This window comes from Pithys albifrons, chromosome 12, assembly GCF_047495875.1.
Source record: "Pithys albifrons albifrons isolate INPA30051 chromosome 12, PitAlb_v1, whole genome shotgun sequence".
Taxonomy (NCBI): Eukaryota; Metazoa; Chordata; class Aves; order Passeriformes; family Thamnophilidae; genus Pithys; species Pithys albifrons.
The window spans coordinates 13,689,247-13,706,458 of NC_092469.1; the positions used below are offsets into that span (position 1 = coordinate 13,689,247).

At 42.6% G+C, this 17,212-nt stretch overlaps 1 protein-coding gene across 4 annotated transcripts in view; it reads left to right on the forward strand.

The window, feature by feature from the left end:
- NUP93 (nucleoporin 93) overlaps window positions 1-17,212 on the forward strand; it is an 80,337-nt gene that overhangs the window by 34,309 nt on the left and 28,816 nt on the right. For all 4 annotated transcript variants that reach the window (XM_071567606.1, XM_071567609.1, XM_071567608.1 and 1 more), the window contains exon 4: window positions 15,699-15,761. In XM_071567606.1, coding sequence (XP_071423707.1) covers window positions 15,699-15,761 — 63 coding nt within the window. The remainder of the gene's footprint in view (window positions 1-15,698; window positions 15,762-17,212) is intronic.

The following is a 17,212-nucleotide window of genomic DNA, read 5'->3' on the forward strand; positions in this document are numbered from 1 at the left end:
TTTCCTGAGCTGTGGCCCAGCAACCCTGAACAGTAGTTTTCCCTTTCTCCTCCCACAGTCACATCAGAGTGCAGAACTGATTGATGCATGAGCTGACTGAACGCTCCACTAAATTGATTGCCAGTGAAAAACAGATAGTGGTTCTGACATCTTAGCCGGGTTACCACTCAGAGCTGTTTACACTAACAGCCATTTGGGGTGAGTGGTTTCTGTTCATATCCCTCAAAGCTGTTGCTTTAAGAAATCCATAGGTAAGAGAAGGCAGTGCTGTGCCGGGCTGCACTGGGAAGGCTTTCCCTGGCAATGCAATATGTAAAACAAAGTGTGTATATATAGTTGTGCTGATCTGTAATGCATAGTTCTGCATTTGGGAGTAGCTTCTGCAGTAACATTGCATGTCCAGAAAATAACAGAATGTCTGTTGATAAAAGATTCTGTTGATCATCTTTAAAGTTGTGGCAGTGGCTCTGGGTGGATGGTTGTGCTGAAATTTCTGGTGAAGCTGCAGCCTGTCCTAAAGAGCCGACTGTATCTCTGGGTACCTTTACCTGTGTCAAGGTTTGACTAGAAAACAAAACCTCTGTGTGTCCTTTGTGCTCCTGGCTCTGCACCACTGGTGGGTTATGCAAATTAGAGGTAAGTAGTGGGAGAAGCCATCCAAAACCTGAGCAGTGTGTGAGGTGAGTGGAGAGTTACCGAGGTGAGCACGGCAGCAGGGATGGTGCCACGCATGGATGCTCAGAAATGCAGGAGCAATGCCAGAGTTAAATTATCCCTGCAAATGCATTACCCTTCCTCTCCCAAAAGGGACTTTGCCTGCAATATGGGGTGTAGCTGGTCTCGATCAATAGCTTTCCCTGCAATGCAACTGACTGCAGATTTCCCCTAAGAATGTTGGATTTGGACGTGTCGTCTTCACTCGAGGTGCCTGGTAAGAGGATTCAAATATTCCATACACTGTTCATTTGGTCAAAAGCAGGGAGGGTTTGCTCCTTGCAGTGTTTTGAGGAAAATCACCCATAGGATCAAGTTTGCTCGTTTCAAGGCCAAAATACACTGCATTTAAGAGATCGCTCTGCCACTTGTGAAACCCTGACTTCTGCAATGTGTACCCAGTGATACCTTTGGGGTAGGTGAGACTGAGCCACAGAGCACCTTCCAAAGACATAATCCTGTTAATGGGAGTTGCTCCCAAACCAGAGTACAATGTTAATTCAGATTCTCATTTTTTTCTGTATAAAATATCCTGCACCATATTTACTGGTACTTCGTGTCCAACAGATATCCCTGCAGTGCTGTTTTAATTAAAAGAGAAGTGGAAATAATGCATTAGTGATATTGCTGGTGATTCTGCAGACACCTTGATGTTCATGCACAGTAAAACACTCTCCTGATAGCTTTTTGTCTATCATTAAATTATACGTAGACATCTCAAGTCTGGATTTTTGTCTGTGTGTGTGTTTGCAAATACAAGACAGTGCATTTTGTGAGCAGAATTACTGAACTGTGAAATGCAGTACTGTTGCAGCAGGGCTGTTGTTCTGGAATTTAAGAAGAACTGAGTTTGGGAGTGTCACCAGCAGTTTGCAGATGGGAGCTGGGTTGGCACCATGGGTTAAATGTACACTTGGGACTTGTGGCTGTAACTTCCTGATAGTGTTAGACACACGTTTTATGGAATACTTCTTCATGGTTTTACGCATATTAGCAAATGCATTCCTTTTTCCTTTGCTGCTTCTAATTTTTTTTCTTTAAGATGGGGGTGGTCTGTTTCTCGATTTTTCCGTGGCTTTCTGCACTGTAATGATGGCACCATCACCTGACTGCTGGAATACACTGGCCTGACTTTAATCATCGGGTGACTGGCTCTTAGCATGGTTTCATCTCTGCTGTTTTACATCTCCTCCTGTAATTGCACGATTGCTTGCAGCATTGTTTTTCTATTGGTGACAGTGAAAGGCACACGCCAGTATTTATGTAACCTTATACTTTTTTGTTTGGTGTTTGACATGTAGGTGAAGTGGTACTTAGAAATAAAATCCTCATTATTTGAATGTAAGCAGCATGTTTTCACCCCTCCTGTGCAATCATTTTATTTTCACCCCTCATGTGCAATCATTTGTAAGACAAGGTTATATATACACACATTCATAAGTATGGCATGGAGGAAGAAGTAGGCTGAGCCTGTGTGAATAACAGGGCTGCATTGTTTAGTGCTGACAGTTTCATTGATGTATATATGCTTACAGTAAAATAAGCTGTTCAAAGCTACAAAAAAGAGCCATGTTTAATGTAAATAGGATCTCAGTCTTTTAACTGCTAAATAAGCAAACCCAGCAAAACAATAGAGAATCAAAGCTCCCCTTTAAAGAACATCAACACCAATTAATATGCAGTGAAATTATCTGCCTGTACAAGTTGTACCAACAGCTCTGAAGGTCTAAAATGGCAGAAGCTTTCTGTTGCTGTATAAAATCAAACTACCACTTATTTCAGCCTCATGGTATGTGCAAATTCATGCAGCTCAGTTAAGGGAATAGCTTCACAACTGGTGTTACAATCTGTGGCTGGAGTGCTGCATCACAATGCAGCAAATGCATTTTCCACATTAACTAAACATGACAGCTGAAACGATTATTAACCATGCAATATGTCGGAAGTCATCAAAAATTCACATCAGAGTAATTGCAGTGGCTCGGGGAAAAAAAATAGTAGCATCTCTCTCCTCTTGCCTTCCTGCCACCTCACCCCCTCCTAATTCCTACATGGTACAGTCCGTTAACAATAAAATATCCTTCTGTAACCTATAAACTGTTACTCCCATCAGTTACTGGTTCCAGACTGATGCTTTCCCTAGAATTTGAATAAAGCACCACTGGAAAAAAAATATAGATGCTTTACAGGCAGTGGTGTTCAGCCGTGGAAAGCAGCTGCTTTCTTATTGTCTTGCTGGACTCTTGACTGTCTCAGCCATTTCAGGACTTGCAGGTTTGATTTATACTTTTTTTTTTAGATGAGAAAACTTGAACATTAATAGAGATAGATACAGCTGTGTAAGCCTAATACCAGGCACTGAAGTGTGGCAGTTACAGCCAGCATTAACAGGTTTGTAACTCCTCAGCACTGAGATCTACAGGTAGGAATGTCTATCTTTTAAGATATATAAAATTAAGGTAAAAAGCTTGCTTTGGTAAGAGAGAGTTTTCCTTCAGGTGTCTTCTATGGCGGTTTTTCTTTGTGCTGTTGCTGCAGGCTGTTTAAATTTGTAGGTGAGTAATTAACGAGAACAGGTGGGTAGTTTTGGAGAAACGGTGCTCTGCTCACAGGAAAGAAACCTGAAGGTCTGTGCCTTTACCTTCCAGTGTTCTTCGCTAGAGCAGCTGTTGGGTGGGGCAGTCCAGCGTCTGCTTTGGGTTTCATTTGTGTTGCCTTTTTAAAGACCCTCTTGACATTGCTGACTTTGCTTTTCATTTAAGCAGAAATACAGTAGCATAACTTTCTGAATGCCTTTATTCCTGTTTTCTCTTCCCTAGGCTGTGAAAAGTCTGTGGAAGTACTTTAAACAAAAAATAAAGATGCTACTTGATTATATGGGGTTTTTTCCCTCTTGGTTTTCATTGTGCAAAGATACTGGTCCACTTTGTTTCCCCTATTCTTACAGATGCACTTATGATTTATTTAGAAGACACACTAAACTTTCTTTAATTTTATTTTGAAGTAAGGATTTCAAATGTGGGGTGAAAATAAGGAATTATTTCTACTCTTACAAAGTAAATGAAAGCACTTGGACATTTGCTTTTTTTGTTAGCTTTTTGACTGAGGTGGTGAAGTATATTTGCTTAGTCAACTGGAGTTTGCAGCTTAGATCCCACCTCTCTTTCAAGTGAATAGGATACGTTATGAAAGGGGTTAAGCCAGTAAAATGATAGTCAAGGGAAGCAGTCAGGGAATTAACATTTATATAAATGTGGTGGCCGTGACTAGCTGGGTGGGTGGCAGCTGATTTAATGCTCTCAGATCTGAGGACTCAGAGGCTTCTCACAAACTGGGAGTTCTGCCTGCCTTTGCTGTGGGGACAAAAGTAGAGGCTGGGTTACTTTTTCTCCTGTCCTTTCAATTCTGTTTTTCTATACGGAAAAAAGCAGTTTAATAAAATGTGCTGTGCTGGGACAGCTACCTGTGTTCTTGCAGCAGAGGGTGTTTCGCCTCCTTTGGGGCTCCCTCCCCAGATATTAAGGTGCCTGTGTGCCATGTTCTGCACTCTTCTATTGTCAACTGGGAAATGCTCAGAAGGGGAGACACAGAACAGTGACATAGATGGCCAAAAAGTTGCCTCTCTTCAACCAGATTACCTGTGCAAAGGCGGGGGTCTTACAACAACAGCAGCTTAGCAAGAAATCAAGTAAAAGACAATGAAATGTGTGGTTTGCATGTGTAAAAAGATGGAGGGAGCCATCCCATCCCCACTGACCCTGTATGGGAGACAGCTCGGTTATCCTTGCAGTTGGTACAGTGTGGCAAATTATTTTCCTTTGTCTGAAGTGGATGGGAGACAGAGTTCAACTAAGCTCCATAAATTAATGTATGGAAAAATGACTGAGCCACTGCAATGAATAATTAGCTGTAGGTCTCTTATGGCAGGGTTTTCCGTGGTATCTGTTGGCAACATCTGGACTTGACATTTCATTTACATTAAAGTCCGAAAGCTTGTGTGCCTTGTTAATGCAAGGCACAAATAAAGGCATGCAATGCTAGACAGTTCCTTAGCCAGGGTGGAGTACAGCCGAAGGAGAAAAATGGAAACCTATTGTCTCTGGTGTATCCTCAGCACACCAGTCTCATGCCCCAAGTCTGGAAAGTTTAAACCTCAGGTTTATTACAGGATAGGAGAAATAAGCTGAAAAAGGATAAAGTATTTATTATAACATATCATTTACTGTAGCTGAGAATTTTAATACATGCCTTTCTCTCTGAGCTTTATAGTGTCTAACATTTTAAAATACACATTCCATAATTATTACAGGCATATTCCAGACCTCTGTTTCTTAGTTTAATGATCTGTAATTAATAATTCATAGATAATTTAAATAATTAACTTTGTGAAATGTATCAGTAATCTAGTAAGGAAACACCATTTCTAAAGACCATGGCATATTTAAATTGAGGATTTAAAGATATCATAGTATGTATGAACTCCAAATTGCTTCCTTTCACTGTCAGTAAAATATTTATCTTTATTCCAAGGGACATGCTGCCATGTAGTATGATTTATTTACAAATATTGAAAAAGAATGGACTAGTTAATTTGGGCTGATTTTTTTAACTGGAGTGGATGATTTTGCCAAATCATCTCATGTTATTTAAGAGGTCTGAACTTTGCATTTGCACATTTTCTTAACATGCCAGTGTGTATTTCAAAAAAAGAAACTCATATTCTTCCCACTACAGTGCATGTAATCTTGGCTGTTTCTTTGTAGCCTTAGTCCTTATTAGTGAAATAAAGTAAATTTAACTTGGGAAAGGTTTTCTTTATCTATGTGTGTTTTTTCGGATAGACTTCAAATTGCAGCAGAAATGTTCTGGGGAACCCCTTTGTGGAGGTGCAGCACTGGGGAGAGCCACCTGTGCTGGGTCAGGCTTTGCATCCTGGTGTAACTTGGTTGTCGCATTTACGGTACTGACAGGGCTTTGATGCCTGTGAACCAGGCGTTGTCCCTTCGAGGCAGTGACTGTTCGCTGCGTGCATCACTCCCTGGCTGAAAGGCAGATGGAGGCTGGAAGATGTTGCTTGGCTTTTCTTTTTCCTGAAGCTGAAAGATAACTAGTGCTCCTGAGGAACATTCAGGAAGGTGGGACACAGGCTTTGGGCTGTGGGATGGGGGCACGGCAGCCGAAATCCTGCTGGAGTCAGCCTGAGAGCAGGGAGAGTGTCAGGCTCAGCGCTGTCAGGCTCGCTGCTTGCATTCACAGGAGGTAAAGAGAACCGATTTTTTTCATTGCTGTTTTTTACATACAGTTTCAGACTGACTTGAAGGCGTTGAACTGTTTTTACACATCTGAAATTGTGAAGGAAGAGATGTGCAAATATCAGTCATCCCTGTTTCTCACAAGCAGCAAGGTTACGTGCTCCCAGTCAGACAGACAGGAGGATAAAGCACTTAACAGGGGTGTGGGAAACCGAAGGACTGCACTAAAATCTTCAGAAGTGGGTTAGAGGAGGGTTCAGTGTTAATGAGTAGCAGCAGATTTGTTTAATAATTTACCCCTCTTGCTAGTGATCCATCAGAAATGTGGCATTTCAGGGTGGGAAATACTTCATGGACTGATAGGGATGGCAGTTCGGCTTTTGAACGTGATCCTGAGAAATTAATTTTCTGCCAGGTTGAGTGGGTCATTGTGGCTGCCTGTGTGTCGATGCTAATGTACAATTAGTCCAGCAGTAGACCCTGCAAGCTTGTCAGTGCCTCCTTTATGCCTTTTGCATTTCTTTTCAAACTACCCCTTTATTAGCTAGTGTTTTCTATGGGGCTCAGAGAGAAGGCTATCCTGTAACAGGGCTGGAGACTCCTCTTTCCTCAGTTTTATCAGTTTTCCGTGTGGTGCTGAGGGATTTCCAGTGGTTGCTTTCTCAGCTTACACCATCTCAGGAGACTCCTCGCTGGCTCTCGGTACAGTGAATTGAGGTGTGGTCTGCAATGGCAACTGTGCTTCGTCCCTGCCTTGCATGCAAGGACGTGACACAGCCAGAAATTCAACACACAGGTTTTATTTGTCACTGTGTTATTTGAGCATGGCTTCCTCTTAGAAGCGGGGAAGGTGCAGCTACTTCTCGAGGAAATGTGGAGTAACCACGATGCTAAAATGGCAGCGAAAGAAATAAGAAAATGGCGTCATCAGTGAAATTAGTTTCAATGGCTTGATTTGAGGGCATCCAGCCTCATCTGAGAGTGCTTTCAGCAAGAGGTATTACATTACAGCCTTAGTTAGGACTGCACATAAAGATACAGACATTAAGTCATTTACTTCTAGTTTTTTTCACAGTATTCCCTTAAAAAGCATGATACCAGAGAGGCGGATATAAGAGCTTATTCTAGTAGATGAGCAGAAATTATCTTTGTTTGCATGCTATATATATTTTTAATATGGGGTTGTATTGTAGATCTCAAACCCCTTGGAATTACCTCCTAATTTAATTGAGCTAAAATAAATTCAAAAGAAGAGGCAAAGCTGAGTTGTGCTTTGATTGTGGATCTCCTGATGCGTTAGTGATTTTTGTAGGGTTGTATTTTTTAATCACGATGCTATTGCAAGGACTGTATAGCACAGGGGAGAGACTGTAGCCACTCATCATAGCGCTGAGCAAAGCTCCACACTAAGGTCATCCCCCTGCAGTTAACAATTTTGAGAAAAACAGGTAGCCATGTATTTGGAAACATGGTGAATGAGCTCAGATTTCAGATTGTGTGGTCCGTTCTCTGTGCTGATGCCATGACTGATGGTGAAATGCCAGTGCCAAAGGAGATGGGCTTCCCACGGGTCCTGCTGACCTGATCTGTGTGGAGGGCTTCCCTCACCTGAGAAGTTCTATTCCCAGTGAGGTAGCATTGTGTTCACTTGCCTTTGTGATATTTCTTTATTAAGACAAACCAAAACACCACCTGAGAGGCTTTCAGGGGTGATGTACCAGTGTTATCCAGCTGAACGAGCTCCTTCTGGTAGCTTTTGAATTCCTACTGCCATAGCTGGCTGGCAAGAGTCTGTCCACTTTCTTTTTCTAGTTCAGATATATTTTTATTGTTCTTCCTTCTGTTCTTTGCATGACCTCTAAACAGGTTAGGACTGTTCAAGGCTCTGTATTTTCCATGTATCTCCTTGGCGATTTTTAGCTTGGTGGGACCTGGGATTCTTGTTGAACCACTCCCAGTTGTGTTGTAGGGAGAAAGAAAATGAGAACATGCCTGGGGAAAAAGAAAGGATCACTGGAGAAGGCAGCACTGTTGCTTACACTACATTTGTGTTGCTTTAACAATTGCTGTCAAAAATGATCCGTGCAGGGGAGGCTGATAGTTGTATTTGAAAAAGAATCTCATTCTGAGCAACTTTGCCGTAAAATTTCAGATTAAAAAAGGGATTATCTTAGTTTTATGCCATTAAAGTGTTTGTGACTTTGAAAAAAGCCTACTAAATCCTCTTCTAACAGCATTCCCATGCACTGTGCAACCCAACATGACACGGCAATGATTTGTAGAGCCTGAGAATGAGAGACTGATCTGTGTAACTGAAGTTACTTTGATTCCACTTTGATGGAGAGGAAATACAAAACAAATAGTAAAGATTATTACTAATATTTTAATAATTAGGTACACTGTGTAAGTACTATATAAATTATACATATAATGGTTTATGTATTGTGGTGTTTTTTAGAACAGCGTCCTACTTCACTCATTTTAATCATTGCGTTTGGATTTTTTAATTCATCCATATCTGACATATTTTGTAAAATCTTAAAATACACAGGAACACCGCAATGAATTTCCATGTTATGTTAGGAGTTAAGCCACTTGTTAGTACAATTTTGAGTGAAATATTGTAATCTCATACTGCTTGAAAGCCTGAACTTGCTGAACATCCTACATTGAATTAGGAGAAACTAAAACTGAGCGGAGTCGTGTTTTGTGCCAACAGCGATGATCTCCCTTTAATGCAGAACAAGCAGTGCCACATAGGAGAGAGGTCAGTTTTAGGGGCTGCTGAGTGCCTGGCACAGTATTCCAACAGGAAATCTGAGCAGTGGTATTTTTCTAGACATTTCCTGTGTGGCAAAGCTGTGCTCCCTGTATGTTACACGGTAAGTGTTGCTTCTATTCACTACAGACACCTTGTACTCTCCTTGATGCCCCCATGCTGCAGGTGTGTTTCGTGGGCTGGGTGTAGGTTGTGGTGGTGCCTCTCAGTGCTGGGAATGGTTTGGTATTAACTGATGGTTTGGTATTAGCCCTCTGTGCTTAATGGACGGTGTCCTGGCAGATGAGAGAGCTCAGAGGTATTTGTATTTCTTCCCTCTGAGCCTGTATGTCTAAGGAACACATTTCCAGTCTTCACTTGCCAGATCCAAACAGGCCCAGCAAGAGTCAAAGAGCATGCACCATCTGCCCCTGCTTCTGTTAGAGCTGATCTGTGATTTCCTGAGGAGTGCTTCTTTTGGCAGTTTTGAGTTTTTCCTGTCACAGCTACAAGGAATAGTGGTATTTATCCAACACAGCAAAATCCAATGTTCCTGGATATGGTCTGAAGATTACTGTGAAAACTGCATGAATTTCACAGATCAAACAGTCTAAAACAGTAAAATACAAAAAAAAATGTACTAGATTTTTTGAATTGCCGGCACTAACCTGCAGCCGAGAGTACTTTGTAAATATTTGCCTAGGGCTCACTCTGCTACGCAGATTAAAGGCTGTGTTCAAACCTGGGCACTACATCAATGGCGCGCTGATGGTGGGGCAGGGCAGCCCTGTTCCTGCCTCAGGTCTTGACTCTGGCCAAGGGTGCTGCTGTGCATCCTTCACAGTGCACGCAGCCCATGGAAGAGGCTTGTGGGCAGATGGAGGTGCCCCTCTCCGTTCTGCACCATGTGTGCCACCCACTGGGCTCCATCAGGGTGTGCATCAGTTCCTGCTGCTGCTAGGGTGAGGTGCTGCTTCTCCATCATAAAAGGAGACAGTAATGCAGCTCTGCAAAATTTAATTTGGCTGGAGCAGAAAACCACTTTAAAAAAACCTGAAGTAATCTTTATAACTGTTGCTAGTCACGCAATGGAGTAGAGCAATGGTAGTGCTTTCTATATTTTAATGACTTGCTGCTACTCAAGTGCTGTCTGCTTGCAGGATGGGGAATAACTCCCCAAACTCGGCTCTCAAACCAGTCAAACGTGAGTGTTGGCTATAAGTGTGGAGCACAGTCTCAGTGCTTGGGAGGATGTGGTTTGACACCTCTGTGAAAGCAGGTAGCAGAGCAGCAAATCTTCCCCAGTTGGGCTGTATTAGCAGAATTTTGTGTTCAAGCTATTGCTTACGTGTTTTTGCTTCTTCAGCTTCAACATGGCTGTTGCTTTGAAAGTCTAAAATGCAACAAGAGGCTCTTGGGTCTTAGCAAACTGTAAAGCCTTCTGGTTTTTCCCTGCTTCTCCTGTTCAGTCAACAGTGGATTAAAAATGTGGCAGGATTTCCCACTCTAAACATGATGGTAAGGAAGCTGAGAAATGCGTGCTGTAGTTTGACAAGTACAGCTGTCTTAGGCTGGGGAAGTTTTGTGCTGCTAAATCCTTAAACTGAACAATGTATACAGCCATGGGATGAGCTTCATCAGACCATCCTTGCGAGTGGATCTTTGTGTCTGTGTACAGTCAATTGTTCCTTGTCCCTTGTGCAGCTTTGAAGTGATACTGACTGAACCCTTCCTTGGGTTCTCTTCTTCCCTGAGGATTTCTGCACTCAGGCCCTCAGTCTTTTTTGGCCCTGTAGCAGTTTTGCCATTTGAAGTTCTCCAAGGAGAGAGCCAATTTCACAAATGCCCTTGGCTGGTTGTGCTTGGTAGCTGATCTTTGGGCAGCTGCTGCTTTGGAGGATGTGGTATTGCGCTGGCCAAGGTTTGTAGTGAAGCTGCTTATCCATGTGGCTTTAGCAAAACCCAATGCTTTCTGCAAAACAAATCTTGAGAAGACCTGTGGAAGCTTCCAAGAGGCACCAGTATCATGCTTGGAAAGGAAGAGTGAATAGAGAGAAATACTACCCATGCCACACTGGTGTGTCCCCATCCTCAGGAATACAATAGCTGGCCACCCATGGCTTATGGGTCCTCTGACCAATCTTTGTAAAGCCAGCCAGCAAGCACCGATGCTTGTGTCAGCACAAACAATAACTTGGATAAATAAAGCAATAGTACATATTAAGGTCTATTATTATGGGTCTATTATTAAGGTCTATTATTATGAGTTCCAGGCAATTTTGCTTCATTTTCTGGCTCCAGAGAGAGCATGACCAGGAGGGCTGTGCCAGGTTATACCACCTCATGAGTGGGCTCAGACATGTCCATGTTTGGGATAGCATTATATTTAACAAATTGTTTCTTGGAATTGCTAGTAGAGATAATAAATTCAGTCGCTTCATCTGGAGCTGCTGTACCCAAACCATTCCCAAAGAATGATTTTGGTGACCATCCCTGCTGGGTTCACTGGATCTACTGGAAATCCACCACTTGGAAAAATGTTAATCAAAGAGCAATTGACTTGAAATGGTCCCAGATTGTTCATTTCATTTTCTTCTTTCTTTCCCTGCCAGTGAAAAAGTAACCATTGCTGTCAACATCCAAGGCCTCAGTATACTATTTGGCAACATTCGCCTTCTCTTGACAGCTTGAATACCAAAATCAAGTATTAAAAGTATGGCCTGGCTGATGAAAGTAATTAAGAGACTTCTCTCAGCCAGGAGAGTTTACTAACCTCATTTACTGCAGTAAATGGAAGAGATTTTCAGTCTCCTGTCAAAAAAAGGCCGTTGGTGCGTGTGTGTGTGCCCTTTCATAGAGATAATGAATTACTGGAACACTTCCTTGCTGGAATTCAGGCTGCAACAAGGCAAGTGCTGGTTCCTGTCAGATCAGTCTGTGTCAGTGCTAGTCTGAGATGAGCAGTAACAGTAGAACAAGGAGGGAGATGAGAGCAGGGAAGTGCACTGGCCACTGGGGGCACACAGACACCTGCCCTTCCACTGGTGGGGCCTCTACAAACCATCCTTGAGCAAGGCAGAGTGGGGCTGGATTTCAGCAGAAAGGGGAGGATGTGAGAGGATCAGGCTGGAATTCAAGGTATGAGAGATCCAAGAGCATCTACAGCATGCTTAGGAAAGATGCTGAGAGCCAGTAGACATGTGAGAGTAAGCAGGACTAACTGAAAAACAGGAACCTGAAGGTGGGAGAGTGAGTGTATTTCTATGCCTGTGTCCCTGTTTTGCAAACACCATCACATCGGATACTGTACAAATGGTGTGTGGGAAACATTCAGCAGCGAGTTTTGCAGAGAACTGGCGATGAAAAAGACTTGTGCTGCTTCCCTTCCAAACTAAACACAGGAAGAATGTGTGGGAGTCCCACAGTAATAGAGAGGAAAACAAAAAGCCACTCACTAAAGCAGGGCAGAGCAATGTGACATTGGGGCTCTGAGCTTTTTGTGTAAACCTGCATTTTAATTTTCAAGCAAAATCCAGGCTATGTTGGGATCCCTGCAACGGCAGAACTTGTGCACAGAGAGCTGCAAGGTGAGCTTTCCACCTCTGAGGTTTTAGCAATGCTCATGTTGGCTGTTCCTGTCTTTGTCATCTGCTGCTGTGAAATACCCTTTTGTCATCTAACAATAACCTCTGTTCTCCTCCCTCTTTCCTCGTTGGATGCCGAATATGTCTCGTTACTCGATGTACAGTCAGCAGCATCTCCCCTGAGAGGGGCAGCTCCTGCGATATGGGTCGTGTACTCCCTGTGCGTGCCGAGCGCTGTCCCGCCGCATCCTTGTTACAGCCCACAAGTGTTCCCGGCAAAGTCAAACCTCGCCCCTGGGATTGCAGGAAGCTTTTAGGGCAGATGTAACTGGTGAGCACAACCCGCGCTGTTCACAGCCCAGACTTCTTAAGAGATGAATGAACCCTTAAAGTTGTGGCCTGGGATTTTTGAGGATCAAAATTCTCTGATATAAAGCACATCTCTTCCGCCTTTCTGCCCATATTATTCCAGAGCTCTGCTTTCTCATATAACAGAGGGACATTTGTGTGCATTTATGTATGTCTGTGAAATCTCCGTGTCCAGGGACCAAAGTGTAGTGCACCACTAGGTGGCAATATGGTGAATCCAGCACCCAGGCACCCCTCACTTTCTTAATGAGTGAAATTCTGGCCACCAAAGCCTGGAGTGACACCTGCAGGAGCTCTTGTTTGGCCAAACTAAGCAGCAGCAGTCTCATGAGCAGTAACTGGAGCTCCAGCGTCAGTTACTGAAACTCACTCTTCTGAGGTTTAGCAATTAGCCTGTAATTAACTGAAGCAGCAATTGTCATGCTACAGTCATAATGTTTAGCACAAGACATAGGGCAACCTTTTTAAAATGTACCTCTCCTCAGTGAGGCATTACAGATATTATTTGGAATGTATGAGGATTTTCTTTTGCTAAAGGAGTAGTTTTTGAGATTGAAAAAGACAATTTTGTAATCCTCTAATTGGCATTCGGTGTAATGTAATCCCTTAAATGGACCCAGTGAACTCTCTGGGAGCTGGGCGGTTTCATTAAGATACTCAGCCTGGATTTACTGACATCAAGGGAAGTTCAAGCACATCTTAAATTACTCTGTCGATTACCATTATTGCTGTGTACATTTCTAGGCAGGTACCTGCTCAGCTCAGGGCACACATCCCTCCAAGGACAGAGGGGAATACCAAGGGCAATAAAGGTAGGACTCGTATCTCTTGGGGCCTTCAGGAGTCCAGTGTTCACAGAACAAGCAGGGATCCAGGCATCCAGGACCTCTGCAAGCTCACACCATCCATTGCATCCAGATAGCCGCAGCTCTGGGTGTCGGAGACGGGCCTGCTTTTGCCTGTGAAATTAACAGTGTTGTTAGAATACTGCTAGCATGCTGTTCTTTGTAGCATCACATCCCTGCCGTCAGAAATGTAGCTGTGTATTCTGCTCATACACTGGTGTGTGCTTCAAAGGTCTAGAAAAACTACTTGTTACAATTCCAGATAACTTTTTCCACTTTAGGTTAGAGGTGGGGAAATAGAGGCAAAAAAAACCCAGCAAACCTGTTGCCCTCCCAAAGTCCTTCCACCCATGTAGACATGGACAAGCCCTACAAAGCACATCTCCATCCCTTCCCACCTCTCCTGCACAGAGCCAGGGTTGGGTCTTGGCCCAGTTCGGTGACTGCGGCAGCCCTTGTCTCAGTGACAGCTGCTGGAATAGTTGGTCCCCAGACGTGTGCAAGGATCTGGATTTAGCTTCCTTTTTTCAGATTGTGACTGTGATTTCTCTGCGGGCATTGTCTAAAAATAAAGCAGGACATGGTGGCTGGTGGAATGAAGAGCAGGCTGGGTGGAAGTGACCGCTCTCTTCCATATGTAATCCAAGGGCTGTTTCTGGAGAACTGCATTGCATGTCTGTCTTGGAGGATGGCAGTTTGTTCTCCCTCTGATGAACAGAAAGGAGTCACATTCCTGTTTCCAGCTGAAGGGGGTCACAGCCTGTCCCATGCATCTCAGATGCTCGTTCTACATATTTCAGAAGGGAAGGATGCAGTGCCCTTCATTTCCTGTGCTGGATAGCAGGAAGGCAGGCAGAACACTGATGCAGCAGTTTCCTGCCAGATTTCTTCAGTTTGTGGGGGTTTCAAATGCTATTTATCTCCCAGAGCTAGGTAGCAGTCTGTGATACCTGTGGCTGTATGTATTGCTGCTGCAGGGCTGTTTCTGTTTTTCCAGTGGCTCAGATCTCTCTGTGGCAGCACAGGCGTTCTTTGCAGGAACGGGGGGAGAATGCAGGGCACAAAAACCTGATTCTGGGCAAATTCAGTCGGTCACTGCTGCAGTTGTGTATTCTCTTTTGTAAGAGCATGGTGTGGTCCATTGAGTTCCCAATCTTTAGGTTTGTTAACTGCTTTTGGTTTTAGGGCTGTGGAATGAGTGTACAGACTTCTAAGATATTAGCACTTAATGGAGTTGATCATTTATAGTTGATTACTTCACAGGGAGACAAAGGCTTCTTTTTCCTTTTTATGATCTGAATAATAATTAAGTTGAAGTGTGGGAGTACAAATCAACTTGATTTGTCTAATTGGTGATATAACAGTGAAAATGCAAATGAAAGATATTCAAGTTAAGGTGTGATAAACATATCCTGATCGTTGCCTGTGTGTGTTACTGCAGTTTACCCTATGGCTACTTGTGTAAAGTTAAAACTATTTTCTATTTTCTAGTACAGGTCATGAAAGTCAACTTGGGGATAAAGAGCTAACAGCTCATCTAAATCAGTCTGTTCACATACACCTGACCTCTTTGAGATTTACTGATATACTGAAAATTAAAAATACAGGTTTTTTACCCACTGTACTGTATGCATGGAGAAAGGCTGTGTGGTAAACTTTTTCTGTATGCTTTCTGACTGTTTAGTTATTTCCATCCTTCATCAACTGACTATTTTTAAGGCTCTTTTTCACAGTTCCCATCAGTCCTCCAAGAGCTCCACTTCTGCCTGAAGCTGCCAAGTCAAAGCTTCTTTTATTTTTTTCAGCATACTCAAGTCCAACAATCTTATCTTGTCTTATCGCTCCTACCAGCTTTCATCCCAGCTCCCTCAACTGGAGAGCAAGAGGAAGCAGATGCTGGGACACAGAGATAAAATAGAATAGAAGCAGGACATTTCACTAGGACTTAATGCATATTAAAAGAGGGGATTAATGCATTTTCATTTTCACATTTCTCTGTATGGGCATCTTACTGTACCTCTGGTGAAGTCAAGTGACCTTTAAACTTCTCGAGAGTGGGCTGGGGAGAGAGCTCTGAGCACTTCTCACAGCTGAAAGAGCTGAGTACTACAATGTGTATCTGATGTTAGTGCAAGGCTGATTTTTTGGCTGAAGCTCTGTTTCTCCTTTTCTGCAGGGATTCCTGAAGAATGAAAAAGATAATGCATTGCTGTCTGCCATTGAAGAGTCTAGGAGGAGGGTAAGTTGGAAGAAAGAACTTTTTTTTCTTTAAAACAAAAACAGGAGAGGTCTGCAGAGTCTAGTTTTCTTCCCTTGAAAGGAACCAGTACATGGTCTGTAAGAAAAAGACAGCTTTCCCCGTTCATCTCCTGTCTTTTCACCTCCAAACAAGTAGTTGTTTTGAAGATCATCTGAGCTGCAACTTGTTTCCTGATGTGAAATTCATCTGATCGTGTTTCTGAATCTGTTTATGCTTTTGGTATCTGTCATGTTCTGGGGCAATGATTTTCACAATTGAATTATGCATTGTGGAAAAACGCTTCCTGTTGTTTCTCTTAAAACTGCATCTTGGAAATGTCACTCCATATTTCCTAGTGCTTATGTTACAATTGTTTCCCTCCATATACACTTGGGGCATCAGGTTTAGAACTGAGCCTGTTTCTTTCAAATGATAAGAAATAGTATTTAAGCATTATTAAATTATTTTAATTATGTATAATTATACTGTAATTATTGAAGCCTGTTTAAAATACTGTTGAAATTATTACTGTGAAGGTGAGGTTAAGACCTATATCCTACCACGAAAGTATAAAGTGAATTTATTTAATGAAACAAAGAAACACAAATCTTATGCTCTAGTTGCATACATTCACTGTAATTAAATGTTTGCCAAATGTCACTTCCTCCTATCAATTCATTTATTCCGAGAAACGTTCTGCTCATTAATTGGCAATATCCTAACAATGGACTGCAAAGAGATGAGAAACTTCGCCAGCCAAGACATTTAGTCATGCCCATTGCTGTACAGAGCTATTGAAAGGGAAAGAAGTGGAAGACACAATAACACTTATTCTGTACTTAGAATTAGTGGAGATATTTCCTGCCCCAGTATACCCAAGGGTGTTCAGTCTCACCCCAACAATAACAGGAAAGATAGTGAGGCATCTCCTCTATTCTAATGCTATTGCCAAAATAAGGATTGTTGAGGGAAAAGCCGTTTCCTTCCATGTGTTCCGCCATTGAATCTGAAGACAATGTAGTACATCAGCCATTTGCAAGGTAAAAGGATAGGTTTTTTTTCTTGGGATATGATTTTCCTATGTGCTTTCCTGAGCTACATTCCTGACGAGAGAGACACTCTTATTCTTTGGCACTGGTTAATTTTCCCTTAATACTTTCAATTTTTGTTTTATCCTATTTCCCATTTAAAAGAAAAACACTGGTAGTGAATTATGGACAGTGAACACACATCTCTGTTACGAATGCAGCGAGTCAGACCTTTGTAGCCTCCGGGGAGGTGAAAAGCTAGTTTTCATTAGAGAAGTTAAGTCTCAACAAGCCACACGGATCAGTGGTGACCTGGATATTGGGTGTGTGCTGATAAGTTAAAGAAGCAAGCATATTGATTTCCAGCCTGCTCAGATTTGTGTATTGCAGTACCATGGAAGAGACACAGTTTCCTTCTTTTAC